We start from the raw sequence: 17284 nt of genomic DNA on the forward strand, positions 1-17284 counted from the left end.
AGAGAGAGAGAGAGAGAGAGAGAGAGAGAGAGAGAGAGCGCACCGTAGCAGACCTTAAAGAGCTGGTTCTCCCAAAAAAGAAAATTCTAACATTGTTTATCAACCTTATGTTGCTCCAAATCCGTTTTTGGATCACAAAAGGAGAATTTTTTTAATAATGTACAGAAGAAAGTCATATAGGTTTGGAGCGACATGAGGGTGAGTATATCATGCCAGAATTGTCACCAATGAGGTGAGGTGAGATGAAATGAAAAGGTCGATGTTAGCATAAATGACTACTGAGGAGGCCAGTAGTTAGTAGTGAAAAATAGGAGAATTTTTTTTATTTATCTTAATTTGGCTGATCTTTTTCCAGATAAGCATCTCTAATTGAGTTTGTATGAGGTTTTCTTTATGGATCTGAAGCCCATAGAACCTGCTAGCTATTTATTATTTGTTTGTTTGTTTGTGGAAAATCTCTTGAATGCTGCAGAATTAGTTGGTAATATGAATAAAGTAAAATTGTTAAACAGTTTAGAAGACTACACAGTTTTTGATAGCTGAAAACATTATCAAATTAGCCAAAATATTTAATAAATAAACATGACAGGGGCAAAGCATACGCAAAACATTGTGAATGGAAACAAACAGAGTTTTAGGTTTTTGAAAAATGTAAAACAATGTTGTAATACAGGTATAAATAGAGAGATAACGCTTTTTGATAGCTGAAAACATAATAAAATTTGCCAAAATATTTAATAAATAAACAAGCCACGGGCAAGTTTGTGAATTACATTTGAAATCTGCAGATCTGTGTGGCCACAGGTTTCATGTAGACCTGCTTATCAGCTTTCATGTCCAGGAATGAGTGTTAGTGTTGTGGGCCGTACACTGAAGTTCATATCCTTTACCAGGACTCAGTGGCACTGAGCTCATCTTACACACTGGAATTCTCTCTATTTCTCTCTCTCTTTCTTACAAATGTACACACTTATACACACGGACGAGGTGTCATTTGAAATGCCATTTGGAGATCAAATGGGATTCCAACTCCAACCAAACCAGACAAAGTGAGGAACGGGTGACAGCGGTCAAAGGTCAGACAGAAGTAAAGGTTTAGAAGTGAAGAAGAGCTACAGCATTATTTCATCCACACTGGACACTGAGTAGGAGATTTAGATACAGAGGAGAAGAAGGGTGCTGAGGTTACGATGAGACATGAGACATACCCATTTATCCAAATCGACTGCCTAAAGTTGGCAGGAAAGGGAGATGAAAGGTAAGGAGAGAGACAAAAAGTACAGGAAATTAAGTTACACTAACAAATCTACCTTCTAACATCAGAATATACCTCTAATAATATGGGTTTTAGATGACCTTATGCACCCAAAATATAACAAAATAGAGAAGGATTAAAATTGTGTGTATAATGGGGTCCAAAAATCTGACAACACATTGAAACTGTTTACTATCTATCTATCTATCTATCTATTGAGACATGAGACATACCCATTTATCCAAATCGACTGCCTAAAGTTGGCAGGAAAGGGAGATGAAAGGTAAGGAGAGAGACAAAAAGTACAGGAAATTAAGTTACACTAACAAATCTACCTTCTAACATCAGAATATACCTCTAATAATATGGGTTTTAGATGACCTTATGCACCCAAAATATAACAAAATAGAGAAGGATTAAAATTGTGTGTGTATAATGGGGTCCAAAAATCTGACAACACATTGAAACTGTTTACTATCTATCTATCTATCTATCTATCTATCTATCTATCTATCTATCTATCTATCCTCTCTCTCTCTCTCTCTCTCTATATATATACTGTATATCTTCAGCACCCCCTTTAGCTGTTTTTCTGATCACTCATTTTAAAACCAAATTTTCACTGTAAATTTTCTTTATTAAAGGGATCATTTGATGCGATTTCAAGTTTTCCTTTCTCTTTGGAGTGTTACAAGCTGTTTGTGAATAGATAAGATCCCTAAAGTTGCAAAGACTGAAGTCTCAAACCCAAAGAAATATTCTTTATAAAAGTTAAGACTTGTCCACACCATTCTAAAACGCCTCGTTTAAACACGCCCCCACATGTCTACGTCACTGTGTGGGAAGATTTGCATAACGCCGCCCAAATGTTCACGCAAAGAAAGAAGGCGTAACTTTGATTCTCGCTGTAATATTGTTGTTGCCGCCAGGCCTGGACTGGCCATCGGGAGCACTGGGAGAATTCCCGGTGGCCTGGCAGCTGATTTGGCCCGCTGCCCTGTTTTTTTTTCTTTTCTTTTTAAGTTATCATTATTATTAATATTTTATATTTATGCCTTCTCAATGTACCAAAGTGGTCATTTCCGATTTTGTCATTCGATAATAAATCATAAATCGGTTAGACTTGACTGGCAGCGCTGCGCTATACGAATCAGCTCACGTTTGTTCCATGCTTCTGTCAAACGATTCCGTGAATAGATAAGATCCCTAAAGTTGCAAAGACTGAAGTCTCAAACCCAAAGAAATATTCTTTATAAAAGTTAAGACTTGTCCACACCATTCTAAAACGCCTCGTTTAAACACGCCCCCACATGTCTACGTCACTGTGTGGGAAGATTTGCATAACGCCGCCCAAATGTTCACGCAAAGAAAGAAGGCGTAACTTTGATTCTCGCTGTAATATTGTTGTTGCCGCCAGGCCTGGACTGGCCATCGGGAGCACTGGGAGAATTCCCGGTGGCCTGGCAGCTGATTTGGCCCGCTGCCCTGTTTTTTTTTCTTTTCTTTTTAAGTTATCATTATTATTAATATTTTATATTTATGCCTTCTCAATGTACCAAAGTGGTCATTTACGATTTTGTCATTCGATAATAAATCGATAATAAATCATAAATCGGTTAGACTTGACTGGCAGCGCTGCGCTATACGAATCAGCTCACGTTTGTTCCATGCTTCTGTCAAACGATTCCGAACAGAACCGATGCGCGACTCGATGAAAGAGAGGAAGCAGCCAGAAGCAGCAGTGAAATGTAGCTACATCACTGACCTGTTCAGGGCTTCAAGTGCAGGTCAGTTTCATCTGTAAATACGCTAGATTGTTTTATCTTTATTAACCTAGTTGAGTAATAAACTGCTAGTATCTGTTAAGCTATCAGTAGCACCCCAGTATTATCATCATTCAGAATACTGTGCTAAAGGACATCAATATCGATTGCAAAGTTACATTAAAAACATTTAGCAGAGACAGATATTCACATGGATTTATTGTACAGGGAGGGAGGGAGCTAGAGCAGACAGCAACACAAAAATAAGCAGTCACAGCCCAATAATTCAATAGTGTGTTCAGTATTAAATTTTTTCAACAAATATATTGTAGGTTTTGACATTTAATACACTACCACTCAAAAGGTTTTGATCAGTACGATTTTTAATGTGTTTTAAAGAAGTCTCTTCTGCTCACCAAGCCTGCATTTATTTGAGCCAAAATACAGCAAAAACAACATTTGTGAAATATTTGTATTATTTAAAATGACTGCTTTCTATTTGAATATAATTTAAAATGTAATTTATTCCTGTGATGCAAAGCTATATTTTTAGCATCATTACTCCAGTCGTCAGTGTCACATGGTCCTTCAGAAATCATTCTAATATGCTAATTTGCTGCAAAAAAAAACATTTATTATTATTATTATTATTATGTTGAAAACAGATTAGATTTTTTTCAGGTTTCCTTGATGAATAGAAAGTTCAGAAGAACAGCATTTATCTGAAATAGAAATCTTTTGTAACATAAATGTCTTTATCATCATTTTAAAAATCAATTTAAAGCATCCTTGCTACATAAAAGTAATCATTTCTATAACCCCCCCCCTCAATTTTTTTTTAAATTAATGACTCCAGGCTTTTGGTATAGTGCATGAATAATGTTACAAAAGCTTTTTATTTCAGATAAATGCTGATCTTTGGATCTTTCTATTCATAAAAAAACCCTGATGTACTCAACTGTTTTAAATATTGATGATAATGATAACAACAAATATGTTTCTTGAACAGCAAATGAGCATATTAGAATGATTTCTGAAGGATCATGTGACACTGAAGTCTGCAGTAATGATGCTGAAAATTCAGCTTTTTGATTACAGAAATAAATTACATTTTAAAATATATTCCAATCAAAAGCAATTATTTTAAATAGTAAAACTATTTCACAATATTACTGCTCGTGCTGTACTTTGGATCAAATAAATGCAGACTTGGTGAGCAGAAGAGACTTCTTTAAAAATATTAAAAATCATACTGTTAAAAAACCTTTGACTGGTAGTGTATATCTGTATGTAATATAGGTTTGTTAAATCTAGGGTATTTAAGTCATTTTAAGATAAATAACATTCTGTGCTAACAACACATTGAAATGAGGTGGTTGTTTTCAACAAGGTGGACACAGTTCTGTTCATAACATTAGACCTGCTGGTGAAGAAGTGACAGCAAAAAAGGGAGAGACCGAGATATTGGGGAAAATTAAGAAAAGGGAAAAGGAAGTGAAGGTGCAGTGCAAGAGAGAACCTTTAATTATTTTCCATGGCCTTAGACTAAGGGTTTAGACCTTTTTATGTGATGGCCATACAAATATTAGGGTTTTCTGTGGTTTCAGAAATTGTTGTGGATGCATAGGCTATATACAGAAAAAAAGGGGCCAAAATTTTACATTTTGGGGTACAACAGCTTGTCACTGTAGCAGTACTCTTAAAAGGAAATATTTGTTCCTTTTTTACCCCTAATAGGTAGGCCTACAAATTAGTACCTTAAGGGTACGAATTACTACTCTAAGGTACTAATATGTACCTATTAGGAGTAAAAAAGTTACAAATATAAAAAAAGAGTACTGCTACAGTGACAAGCTGTTGTACCCTAAAAGGTAAAATGTTGGCCCCTTTTTATCTGTGTGGCCTGGATGAGTTTGAGATTTCCCAGCCTGAAATTACGTCCCAGTCCGGCCCTGGTTGCCGCCACCGCATGTCGTGGAGATGCTGTGTGTTTTGTTGTGAAAGCGAAACTACTTTGTTTAGCTTTCCAAAAGAGGACACGGCTAGAAATCAGTGGTTAAGTTGTATTTACAACACTGTTCCAGAACAGTTCAACCAAATATTTGTGTGTGTGCAATGCATTTTATGGAGGACTATTTCCTGAACCTTGGAGAGTAGCCTACAATGCCGACTGTTCAGACTCACAGCCTGTAAGTATGTTTTCAAATTTAAAGAATTTCCCACTGACGATTCAAACGCAAGTTTTGAGCAGTGTAGAGTAGCACTTGTTTGTCGTTTCTCCGATCACAAATGCAGACATGGTTTTATGTTTGCAACGCAACACATAAAAAGACAGTATAAGTCATTATAATCAGTAATTATGTCCCCACTGGACGCAACAAATGCCTCGTTTGTAATGGGTTTTATTGATTTTGTCTCGTTGCACCAGGTCACGGCATCACAGTATGGTAGGGGTGTAACATTTCCGTCACACGCTTGAGGTATTCGGCCAATCACAACGCACTGGATTGCTGGCCAATCAGAGCACACTTTGCTTGCACGAGGAGCTTTGTAAAAATTGACGCGTTTCAGAAAGGCGGGGCATAAAGGAGAAACAATAATGTACAGTATGTGGAAAATAATGTGTTTTTTTAACCTTAAACCGCATAAACACATTTCATTACACCAAATACACAAAATAATGTTATTTTTTAGCATCATCATATGACCCCTTTAACTCTACAGGCTACATCATACTGTATGTATATGTAAATTGCAAAAGGACGTAACATTTAGATCTTTTCAATTATCCCAAAACTTTGTTCACCATTCCTTTTCTTTTTGACCCTCTGCTTTTAGAAGTGCTCCCTGCTCTCCACCCTTCTCTCTCTCTCCTTCATGGAGACTCTCACCTCGTTCATCTCCACGGTGTTGGCCAGCATCTCCTGCAGGGCTCGTACTGAGAGCGACTGCTCCAATACAAAGGCACAGATTGCCAGATCAGGCGGCACATTCTGCAGACGAAGACAAAGCAGCACACATTTTTGGAATTATGCATAATTAATGGATTTTAAAAAAAACAAATACAGATGTTACACTGGCATGATACCCTTACCGATTCATGGGATCTTTAAAAAATCGTTTTAGCTGTGAAAAATGTTGATTGCTGCTTTCAGCAGTGCTTGTAAATATATGCAGCACAGCACATTTTCTTTGTCTACTGTAACGTATTTGTGTACAGACATATTAAATATGATAAAATATTAATAAAATAACAACATGCATCTAAAAAGCAATTTTAATAAAAACTAAGCATATAATTTAAAGAAAAAACTATTCTTTTGTTTTTTTAGCATTGAGCATCATTTGCCTGACAAAAATAACTTGTGATATAGTAAAATAATATGGTATGCTGGATATTGTAATGAGAAATGTTGAAATATTATTAAAATAACATAATGCATATAAAATATAATATTTAATTTAAAAATACTTCTATATAAATTAAAATAAATAACAAAATGTAATCACTTTAATTAAAAATATAACAATTAAAATATATACAAAAGTTATCATTATTATACTTTTTTTTTTAAATTTGTATTATTTATGAGTATTATTTGCCTGACACAACAAAACTGGTCGCTAGCGTCACGTGTTCATGAGGATTAGGCTAATAATCCCATATAGAAAACATCACAAGTAAAATTTTATCATGTTTATAAAGATAAACATGGGTTTATTACAGGCCACTTACAATTTACATTTCAGAGATCATTACAAATAAATTATTAAATGCTAAAGCTGAATACATTTAAATGAACAAACTTGGCGTTGCATTTGCAACCATGTGAAAACAGGGGGTGCTGCAGCCCCCTCAGCACACCTACTTCCCGCATTCCTGCGAGCCGGTGACCCGGCAGCTCAGCAGTGGTACAGCAACTGTGGCGACGGGACGTGACGTCTCCGTTCCCTCCTTCAGGGAACGTGGGTTACATACGTAATCGAGACGTTCTCTTTCAGTCGGTCACTCTCAACATCACGTCGGTGATGACCGACGAATTGGGATCCCTACCAACATGCCACAGGTGCTGCCCCCTCCAGTGCCCTGTGTAGGCCCCTGACCCTTCCTATAAGGCAGACGACAGGACCGGGCTCTACACAGAGAAGGTCGACCACTGCTGTTCCTCGCAACCCAACAGTAGGACTTGGAAAACACTGGGAAAGTGTGCCCTATCCATTTGGAAAGGGCATGCTGTGGAGTCACCTCCTCTCAGAGGGGGTTAAGTGACATTTACTCACGTTGAGTAACCCTGTAGGGTTCTACTGCACATGGAAGTCTCTGAAATGGCCCAGGCTGCATCATTTAGAGATGGCAGAACATGGTCTGCCAGGGGAAACACGGCCCTAGTAACTGTACCGTGGAAATACACATATGCGAATATGGGCACTAGCCTCGCACCAGGTTTCAGGAATTCATTGGCTGAAAGGCCTGGCGCCGGATGCTCCACCACGTCTGGCCGCCAGAGTGCTGGAAGACTCGACAGGGTTTGCCCAGTCAGGGAACTCTCTGGAGAATTAGGAGCAAGCCGACTCTGAACCGGGCCTCTCAGTGCCACTACACGTTTGAGGTGAGAACACAGGAGGAAACCGGTTCGACACGCAGGCTATAGAACTAGGGGTGCGCCAATCTGATATACAGTATCGGTATCGCTCCGAAACTGCCACTTTCTGCTGGATCAGGGTATCGGACAGACAAGACCGATCCAAATCCGATATTGTGCATATAAAAAAAAACTGTGCTGGTATCAGATCGGTATCGGTATTGTCCGATACTCAGAACTTGTTGTATCGGATCGGTATCAGTTCTGAAAAAGTGGTATTGTGCCACCCCTATATAGAACCTAGCGAACGTGTTAGGAGTCGCCCAGCCCGCAGCTCTACAAATGTCTGCTAGCGAGGCACCATGAGTCAGCGCCCAGGATGATGCGACACACCCTTAGTGGAGTGAGCACGCAGCCTGAGCGGGCAGGGCACACCTTGTGCTTCATAGGCCAAGGTGATGGCATCCACTATCGGAATGGAGACGTCACGTCGGTGATGACCGACGAATTGGGATCTCGCCAGAGAGACCAATCCACTTTGAGTGTAACTAAACGAGCCAATGGCATGAGGATTTCGCATCTGGCTGCCACACACCGCAATGCGAGTATAAAAGGCAGCGGGTGCACCGCATTAATTAATGTTTTCGCTGAGGAGCCGAGCCGGTGACCCAGCCGCTCAGCGGTGGTACAGCAACTGTGGCGATGGGACGTGACGTCTCCGTTCCCTCCTTCAGGGAACGAGGGTTACATACATAACAGAGATGTTCCCTTTCAGTCGGTCACTCTCTACGTCACGTTGGTGATAACCGATGAATTGGGATCCCTACCAACACGCCACAGGTGCTGCCCCCTCCAGTGCCTCCTCCTGGTCCTTCCTATAAGGCAGACGACAGGACCGGGTTCTACACAGAGAAGGTTGACTACAGCTGTTCCTCGCAATCCAACAGTTGGACTTGGATAACACTGGCAAAGCGTGCCCTATCCATTTGGAAAGGGCATGCTGTGGAGTCACCTCCTCTCAGAGGGGGTTAAGTGACATTTACTCACGTTGAGTAACCCTGTAGGGTTCTACTGCACATGGAAGTCTCTGAAATGGCCCAGGCTGCATCATTTAGAGATGGCAGAACATGGTCTGCCAGGGGAAACACGGCCCTAGTAACTGTACCGTGGAAATACACATATGCGAATATGGGCACTAGCCTCGCACCAGGTTTCAGGAATTCATTGGCTGAAAGGCCTGGCGCCGGATGCTCCACCACGTCTGGCCGCCAGAGTGCTGGAAGACTCGACAGGGTTTGCCCAGTCAGGGAACTCTCTGGAGAATTAGGAGCAAGCCGACTCTGAACCGGGCCTCTCAGTGCCACTACCCGTTTGAGGTGAGAACACAGGAGGAAACCGGTTCGACACGCAGGCTATAGAACTAGGGGTGCGCCAATCTGATATACAGTATCGGTATCGCTCCGAAACTGCCACTTTCTGCTGGATCAGGGTATCGGACAGACAAGACCGATCCAAATCCGATATTGTGCATATACTATTCGGTGTTATTGTTAAGCCCCACGAAAGGCACAAAAACATTATAAAGCACCATAAAGTTTCCGTGCACTATATTTCAAGTGTTCTGAGACCGTTCCACAGTTTAATGTGAGGTACAGATGAATATTTAAGTCGTTAAATTCAAGCTCCAGTAAACTCTTCTCCCCGCTGCGGCTGTCAGTTATCCTCCATTCACCATTTAAACTGCGCGTAGCGTTTGATTATGACAGACAAGATGACGAAACTCTTCAGTGGTGAGTTTAAAATATTCTAGTTGTCCCCCCAGAGTGATTTTTTTAAGGCGACCGTTATTTTAGAGCGTTTCCCCCTCCATGGCGACTCGTCATGCTTGTCACGTGATACACCGCGGCCACAAAAACACTGTATGACAGATGGATCACTTTTATTTTGTTTTTCCTTTTTTATTTAAAATACTCACAAATTTGCATATCATGTCATGAACAATCTGATATTTCGATTGTAAATTAGTGTTTTGTCGTTTAAAAACCTTTCTAAACCTTTCTCTCTGTTGCTTCAAGCGCATCATTCTGCACACGGGATGCACATAAGCGCTTTGTGCCACTCTGTATTGGAGCCTTTCATGTTATAATACTTTTGTGCAATGAAAGATTGTTAAAGATTGCCTTTCTTGTTCTGTCTTATCTATCGTATGTTGCTGCCTTATTACTGTGCTATAAATGTAAAAGAAATGTATTTAATTCATTGCATATATTTATATATAATAATATTTACTAGTTTTTCATTCATGTATAATACAATACAAAGAGCACTGTGTAACATTTTACCAGATTACACCTATTTACTTAAATTTTTTCCCCACTAAATAATGTTTTTTCTCTAAATGTTTAGATTTTATTAAAAATTATTGTAAACTCATCATTTTTGTAGAGTAATGTTTGCTGCTGAATTATCCACTAACCTAGTTTATAATAGTATTTTTCTCATAGATTATTATTATATATTTTTTAATTTGTTCTATTTCTTTATAATGAAGTTGTCTATATTTAGTAGATTGTGTGTAACACACAAAAGAGTGATGATCAGGTCAACACACACTGAGGTATAAAAAAAAACTGTGCTGGTATCAGATCGGTATCGGTATTGTCCGATACTCAGAACTTGTTGTATCGGATCGGTATCAGTTCTGAAAAAGTGGTATTGTGCCACCCCTATATAGAACCTAGCGAACGTGTTAGGAGTCGCCCAGCCCGCAGCTCTACAAATGTCTGCTAGCGAGGCACCATGAGTCAGCGCCCAGGATGATGCGACACACCCTTAGTGGAGTGAGCACGCAGCCTGAGCGGGCAGGGCACACCTTGTGCTTCATAGGCCAAGGTGATGGCATCCACTATCCAGTGGGCCATCTTCTGCTTGGAGACAGCCTTCCCCTTCTGTCTCCACCGTAACAGACAAAGAGCTGTTCTGAGGTCCTAAAGCTCTGAGTTCTATCCACGTACTGCATGTATCGCAGTGCATGTAGAGGACAGAGCAAAACTAGGGCTGGGTCTGCCTCCTCCAGGGGCAGCGCTTGCAGGTTCACTACCTGGTCCCTGAAAAGGGTGGTAGGAACCTTGGGCACGTAGCCGGGTCGGGGTTTCAGTGTTGCACTTGAATCAGCCGGCCCAAACTCAAGGCACGATTCGTCGACTGAAAATGCCTGCAGGTCCACCACCCTCTTGATCAAGGCCAATGAAGTCAGGAGTAGGGTTTTCATAGAAAGAAACTTCAACTCGACTGACTGCAAAGGCTTGAAGGGGCAGTTTGTAGGGCTCTTAGCACCAATGCCAAATCCCAAGAGGGTAGGGAGGGAGGCCTAGGAGGATTTAACCTCCTGGTCCCCCTAAGAAACCTGATGACCAGATCGTGCTTCCTTACCGACCTCCCCTCTATGGGGTCGGGATGGGCAGAAATAGCAGCAACATAAACTTTAAGAGTGGAGGAGGACAGCTTACGCTCCAACCCTTGCTGCAAGAAGGAAAGCACGGCTCTGACTGAACATCTCCAGGGGTCCTCCTGGTGAGAGGAACGCCATTTGACGAACAGGTTCCACTTCAGCGCATAGGCCTGTCTTGTGGATGGCGCTCGTGTTGAAGCAATAGTGAGAGATACTCCCTGGCAAATGTCACCTAGAACCTCCGCGTCCCATCCAGGGACCACACATGGAGTTTCCACAGGTTCAGACGCGGGTGCCAGAGGGTGCCCTGTCTCTGAGAAAGTAGATCCTTCCTCAGAGGAATTGGTCAGGGAGGGGCTGTCGCGAGGCGCATGAGTTCTGGGAACCAGGTCCTGTTGGGCCAATATGGAGCCACTAACAAGACCTGCTCCTCGTCCTCCCTGATCTTGCACAGTATATGTGCGAGCAGGCTCACTGGGGGGAACGCATATTTGCGCAGGCCCCGTGGCCAGCTGTGTGCCAGTGCATCCGTGCCGAGCGTTGCCTCGGTTAGGGAGTAGAACCACTGGCAGTGGGTGGTTTCTGGAGATGCAAATAGGTCTACCTGAGCAACTCCGAACCGTCTCCAAACCAGCTGAACCACCTGGGGATGGAGTCCCCACTCCCCTGGAAGTGCTGCTCGAGACAGCTCGTTGGCTGCCCAATTGAACACCCCTGGGATATGGATGGCACGAAGGGACCTCAGATGCTTCTGATTCCAGAGGAGGAAGTGGCGGGTGAGTTGCGACATGTGACGGGAGCGTAAACCGCCTTGCCGGTTGATATACGCGATGGTGGCGGTTCAGGGCAAGGCATACTGCCAGCAACTCGAGGCAATTGATATGCCAACGCAGTTGGGGACCCCTCCATACCCCTGAAACTGCGTGCCAGTTGTACGTGGCTCCCCAGCCGGTGGACGAGTCCGTGAATACCACAGCATGCCTGGATTCCTGTTCCAGGGGCACTCCTCCCCGAAGGAATGAGGGATCTGTCCACAGACTGAAGGTTCTGCGGAAGGCCTGTGTAATCTGAACCTGGTGAGTACTGTGTCGCCATGCCCACCTTGGGACTCGGCCATGGAGCCAGTGCTGAAGCTGTACCCCACCGCTTTTCTTGGGCACAGTGAAGTAAGGGCTGTTAAACCCTGTCCTCATATCGGCTGGAGGGACCGGCTCTCCCTCCATCCTGTAGAGGAGCCAGTGCGCCCCTCTGGCCGCTCCACCGGCTGCGGAGTGCTTGAGGGGTGAGGAACTCCCTCTGGGGAAGCCTTCACAGTAACCCTCAAATCACCTCTGACTACACCGGACGCAACGCCGCCCCAGGTGCCGGGACGAGCGCTGGATCGCGGCAGAGGCAGAGGGACTCTGCCACGTTTGACATAGCGGAGTCTTTTATGCAGCTCCGAGATGGTCATGTCCCCACAAGAAGAACATGCACCATCCACGAACACCTCCTCAGCATGACTAATGCCTAGACACTTGAGGCAGCGATTGTGACCGTCCTGAGGCACCAGATAGCGACCACATCCAGAAACGCACGGGTGATAAGACATCTTTAAAAAGACGTGATCACCCGTGTTGCTCTTTCAGAGATTGCTCGTTTTGTGCTGAAGCACGCAGGGGAGCTGGCCACCGCACACTCCTGGTGTGGCTGTCTGCACGAGGACAATCTCTTTTTTTTTTCGTGAGATCGTGACCACTGCTGCTGTGCCGTAACGCCCGCACTCGCTTGTCTCTCCGCAACACAAAGTAGAGAGCAGTAGAGATGCACCACCGCTCGGCTCCGAAGTGAAAGGATGAATTAATGCGGTGCACCTGCTGCCTCTTATACCCGTGCTGCGGTGGTGGCAGGCAGATGCTAAATCCGCAAGCCAATGTCCATTGGCTCGTCTAGTTACACTCGAAGTGGATTGGTCTCTCTGGCGAGATCCCAATTCGTCAGTCATCACCGACGTGACAGTGAGAGTGACCGACTGAAAGGGAACATATGTTTGGTACACTGGATAACTTAAATGAGAAATATAAAAATACTAATAAAATACCTTGCATATAAAACGTAATATTATTTGCCTTACAAAAAGAACTGTTATATATCTCATAGTTGAGGTATACCTATGATGAAAATTACAGGCCTCTCTCATCTTTTTAAGTGGGAGAACTTGCACAATTGGTGGCTGACTAAATACTTTTTTGCCCCACTGTAGCTATATTGTATTTATAAAATAACTGTGATATAGCTAAAAAAAAAATGGGGGGAAAAACATGGTACACTGTAATAGTTTGGTACAGTGGATATTTGTAATGACGAGTGGCATTCCTGCCTGGGATATCAACACTCTGCCACTTTTTTGATCACTATACCTGGGCATTTGATGTTGTCTCTAGAAAGCACAGACGGTTCCCGAAGCCTTCACAGGAAAGACATAGTTTGATCTGCTCCTTCAGAACAGTCGCGGTGCACTGGAGCACAACTTGGTCTTCCTGTGAGCCAGAGCAGGTTGTGAGAAAGGAAGAAAAAAACAGAAGAAATGCAATGTGAGAGGATGAACAGACCCAGATGGCAAAGGTGACAATGACTCGTGACAATGGGGTGCAATAAATACCTATTCATAGTGAGACGTGAAAATATGTTGAATGATAACACACTGATCAGTGAGACATAAACACAAACACACACACACACACCGAGAGAGAGTGAGAGAGCGAGAGAGAGAGTACAACCCTGATACTTATATAGCAAAATAGCAAAACACTGGGTGACTCACACTCCTTGTTGGACCATATTCAAAACCCAGAGACAAAAGCAACCATCCAAAATGTTTTATAAATACTACTATCAAAGGTACAGGGTACCTGATGTTATTAATAATTACACATGAAATTAATGTTAAATGAACACATTTTTACACAATATTTATTAAGAATTCAAAATAAATACATATATTTTCAAATACTGCAGCATATGAACACTTAACTTAATATTCTTAGAGATGCACAGAAACAGTGGTTCAGTACCTATAAGGGGATAATTATTTTACATTTATGGCTGATATAGTCTATCTATGCTACTTTAAAAAATATATCTGCTATAGTAAAATTCTATGCTCAATACATGACAAACAAATTACTAAAGAAAATTAAAACCAATTATTTTAAATACTACAAGAGAATTTAGACCTGCAACATTATAATATTATATTTATTTTGAGATAATATTTAATGAAGATTTCATTCTTAACAGTGTTAATAAATTAAACAGTGTTAACATTAAAATTATTAATGTTTAGATTAACTTTATTTGTGTGTTAGATGACAGAAATGTACTAAAATGTAAACAAAAAAAATAACTAAAATGCACAAAAAAAAATATTATGAGAAATTAGCATAATTTAATATTTTGTACAATACTCATCACTACGGATAAATAAAAAAAACAACTCTAAAATCAGTCAATGGTCCCTATAAAAAATGTGATATACGAATAGAACTGGATCCTTATGTGAAAGACTAAAATCATACACAAATCTTTTATGAATGAAGCATCTGTAACTTAACATCTGTATCTGTAGTGAGCACTAAATCATTCTGAGCCTTTGTTCTCATGGTAAGCTGCTGTGCTGAGCCTCATGATCTGCTGGCTTAGCTCATCCTTGTATAAATAGGCCCAGAGCAGCGCTGGGATTTGGCAGATGCGGAACACTTTACACCACAAGACACAAACAGTCAGCGCTAATGTGTTGCTTAAATGCTTCAGAGCTCATGCAGATTACAGTGAACAAAGAGTGTAGGAGGACAAACTGGGAAGACTTGGAAGAGCACCGAACTGAAAACCTGGGCCTTATCAATATGTCACACTTATTTCTGCCTCTTAAAACAGGTATAAGATTACAGCCTAGATTCACAGCAAGACAACCGTAAATACACTTATTTTGAACATGTTATAAAATAAGTGGCCAAAGATATACTGTACTTTCAACTATTTCAAGATCAGTTATAATTTTGGACACTTTGCATATTTATCTGCTCAGTTCTCACCCATTATTTCCAATGGCTTCACAACAGGTGCATACACACATAAACGGCTTGTTAAGCATGATAACTATAAAGACAACTATATTAGCATCCGCAACAAAAAGTGTCCAATTCCTACACCCGTCAAAACCCATCTTTTTTATATGGGTCTAGGATACACATGCCCATATTTCGAACCTCTCATGTGCCAGCTTTGCATATGCAAAAACAGGCTCCATTTCAGCTCTTTTTTATTGTTAGTAAATACATTCATACACTCGCTGTTATTCCATTTCTAATAAAACATACACTAACAGTCAAAAGTTTGGAATAATTAAGATTTAACTTAGATCTACTCTACTTAAGTCTCTTATGTTATGCTCACCAAAGCTTTATTTGATCAAAAATCCAGTAAAAACAGTAATATTGTGAAATATTATTACAATTTAAAATATTTTTTTTCTGTTTTAATTTATTAGAAAAATATATATTTATTGATGTGATCAGCCATTAAGTTTTCAGTGTCACATGATTCTTCAGAAATCATTTTAATATGCTTATCTGGTACTCAAGAAACATTTACTATCAATGTTGAAGACAGTTTTTGCTGCTTAATATTTCTGTGGAAACCGTGATAAAGTACACTACAATTCAAAAGTTTAGGGTAAGTTTGATTTTTTAAAAGAAATGAATACTTCCATTCTGCAAGGATGCATTAAATTGATCAAAAGTGACAGTAAAGAGATCAAAAGTAATAGCAAAAGATACATAAAATATTACAAAAGATTTCTATTTCAAATAAATGCTTTTCACTGTTTCCACAAAAATATTTTCATAAATAATACAGCAAAAACTGTTTTCAGCATTGATATTATTATTATTAACTGAGCACAAATAATAACTGATAATAAATAAGAATGGTTTCTGAAGGATCATATGACACTTTGGAGTAATGTCTGCCAAAAATAGAAAAGTTTGTAATAATATAATATTGTAAAAAATATTTACTGTATTTTTGAAAACAATAATAAAACATAAAACTATAAAAAAAAAAACATCACACAAATAATTATTCAAAATATATATATATATATATATTTAAATTTATTAAAATAATAAATATTTGTATATTCTATATTTATCCAACTGTTAAAATAAGAATATCATATCATATCAATTTAATGGACTGTGAGCTGATACAGCTGCTTTTTCAGTTGAATTAATTCGCTCAACTCTCTAAAGAGTCCGACTGTGTGTTTACAGATGTGCTGTGGCACCTGTGGGTATCAAAGAGCATGAGAAACACAGGTGCTTGATCACCACTGATGTCACAAAGGTCTCAGTGGGGTCAGAGGAAGCTGGGGTGTTACCTGATGAGAACAAAGTTGTGCAAAACCTTGGTAGCCAACTTTTTCTAAGCTGTTATTAATTGATGTGTATTCCCATTATACTGGTGTATATCATCTGCCTTGAACACGGCACTGAATATTGACGACAATTGAATATTGAATATTCTCATTACAATGATATGTTGTGTCGCAATTCAGCAATAAGGAATAGGAGGCCATGTTACACTGTACATAGTCAACGTTATATACAGTCTTACTAAGATTTTACAGAATGTTTGTTTATTGCGGCCCAAAATGACTGACTGAGTTTAGAGTGGCTTAAAAAAATATGGCACTTGTTACCTTTTTGAGTCATTTTGCAATTAAAACTTTAATAAATTAAAACTTAGATTAAAAATAAACTATGAAACTATGTAATTATTGTAAGTAGGAGTATAATGACCCACATATATTTTAATGCATAATAAGTAAACACTCAATAAGCATTCAAAAACTATGCACAAGACAAGATATATATACAACTAGTCAAAAGCTTGGAATAATGAAGTCGTTTTTTTATTTTTAAAGTATTTTATGCTCACCAAGGCTGTTATTATCAGATCAAAAATACAGTAAAAGAGATAATACTGTGAAATTACTACTACAAGAATAACTGTGGAACTGTGTATATATATATATATATATAAATATTGTGACGAGCATCCCAAGGCTTCATCAGCGTCGCCCTGGAAACAAGCGAGGAGCGCCTGGCCATCATCATCACAGGCTGATCGGTCACAGCTGCACCTCATCAAGCGGCGGCTACATCAGCCACGTAAGCCGTGCCATCTAGGA

The 17284-nt window shown here is 40.2% G+C and overlaps 1 protein-coding gene across 1 annotated transcript in view; it reads right to left on the reverse strand.

Annotated features, from left to right (window-relative positions):
* Positions 1-1467: 1467 nt before the first annotated feature.
* The window catches only part of LOC107549252 (ryanodine receptor 2-like), a 17606-nt gene continuing 1789 nt past the window's right edge, over positions 1468-17284 (reverse strand). Inside the window, exons 2-4 of the mRNA XM_016230264.1 lie at positions 13452-13571; positions 5910-6011; positions 1468-1509 (exon numbers count right to left, since the gene is read on the reverse strand). Of these exons, the coding sequence (XP_016085750.1) occupies positions 1468-1509; positions 5910-6011; positions 13452-13571 (264 nt within the window). The remainder of the gene's footprint in view (positions 1510-5909; positions 6012-13451; positions 13572-17284) is intronic.

Source organism: Sinocyclocheilus grahami, unplaced genomic scaffold, assembly GCF_001515645.1.
Source record: "Sinocyclocheilus grahami isolate Dianchi unplaced genomic scaffold, SAMN03320097.WGS_v1.1 scaffold367.1, whole genome shotgun sequence".
Taxonomy (NCBI): domain Eukaryota; kingdom Metazoa; phylum Chordata; class Actinopteri; order Cypriniformes; family Cyprinidae; genus Sinocyclocheilus; species Sinocyclocheilus grahami.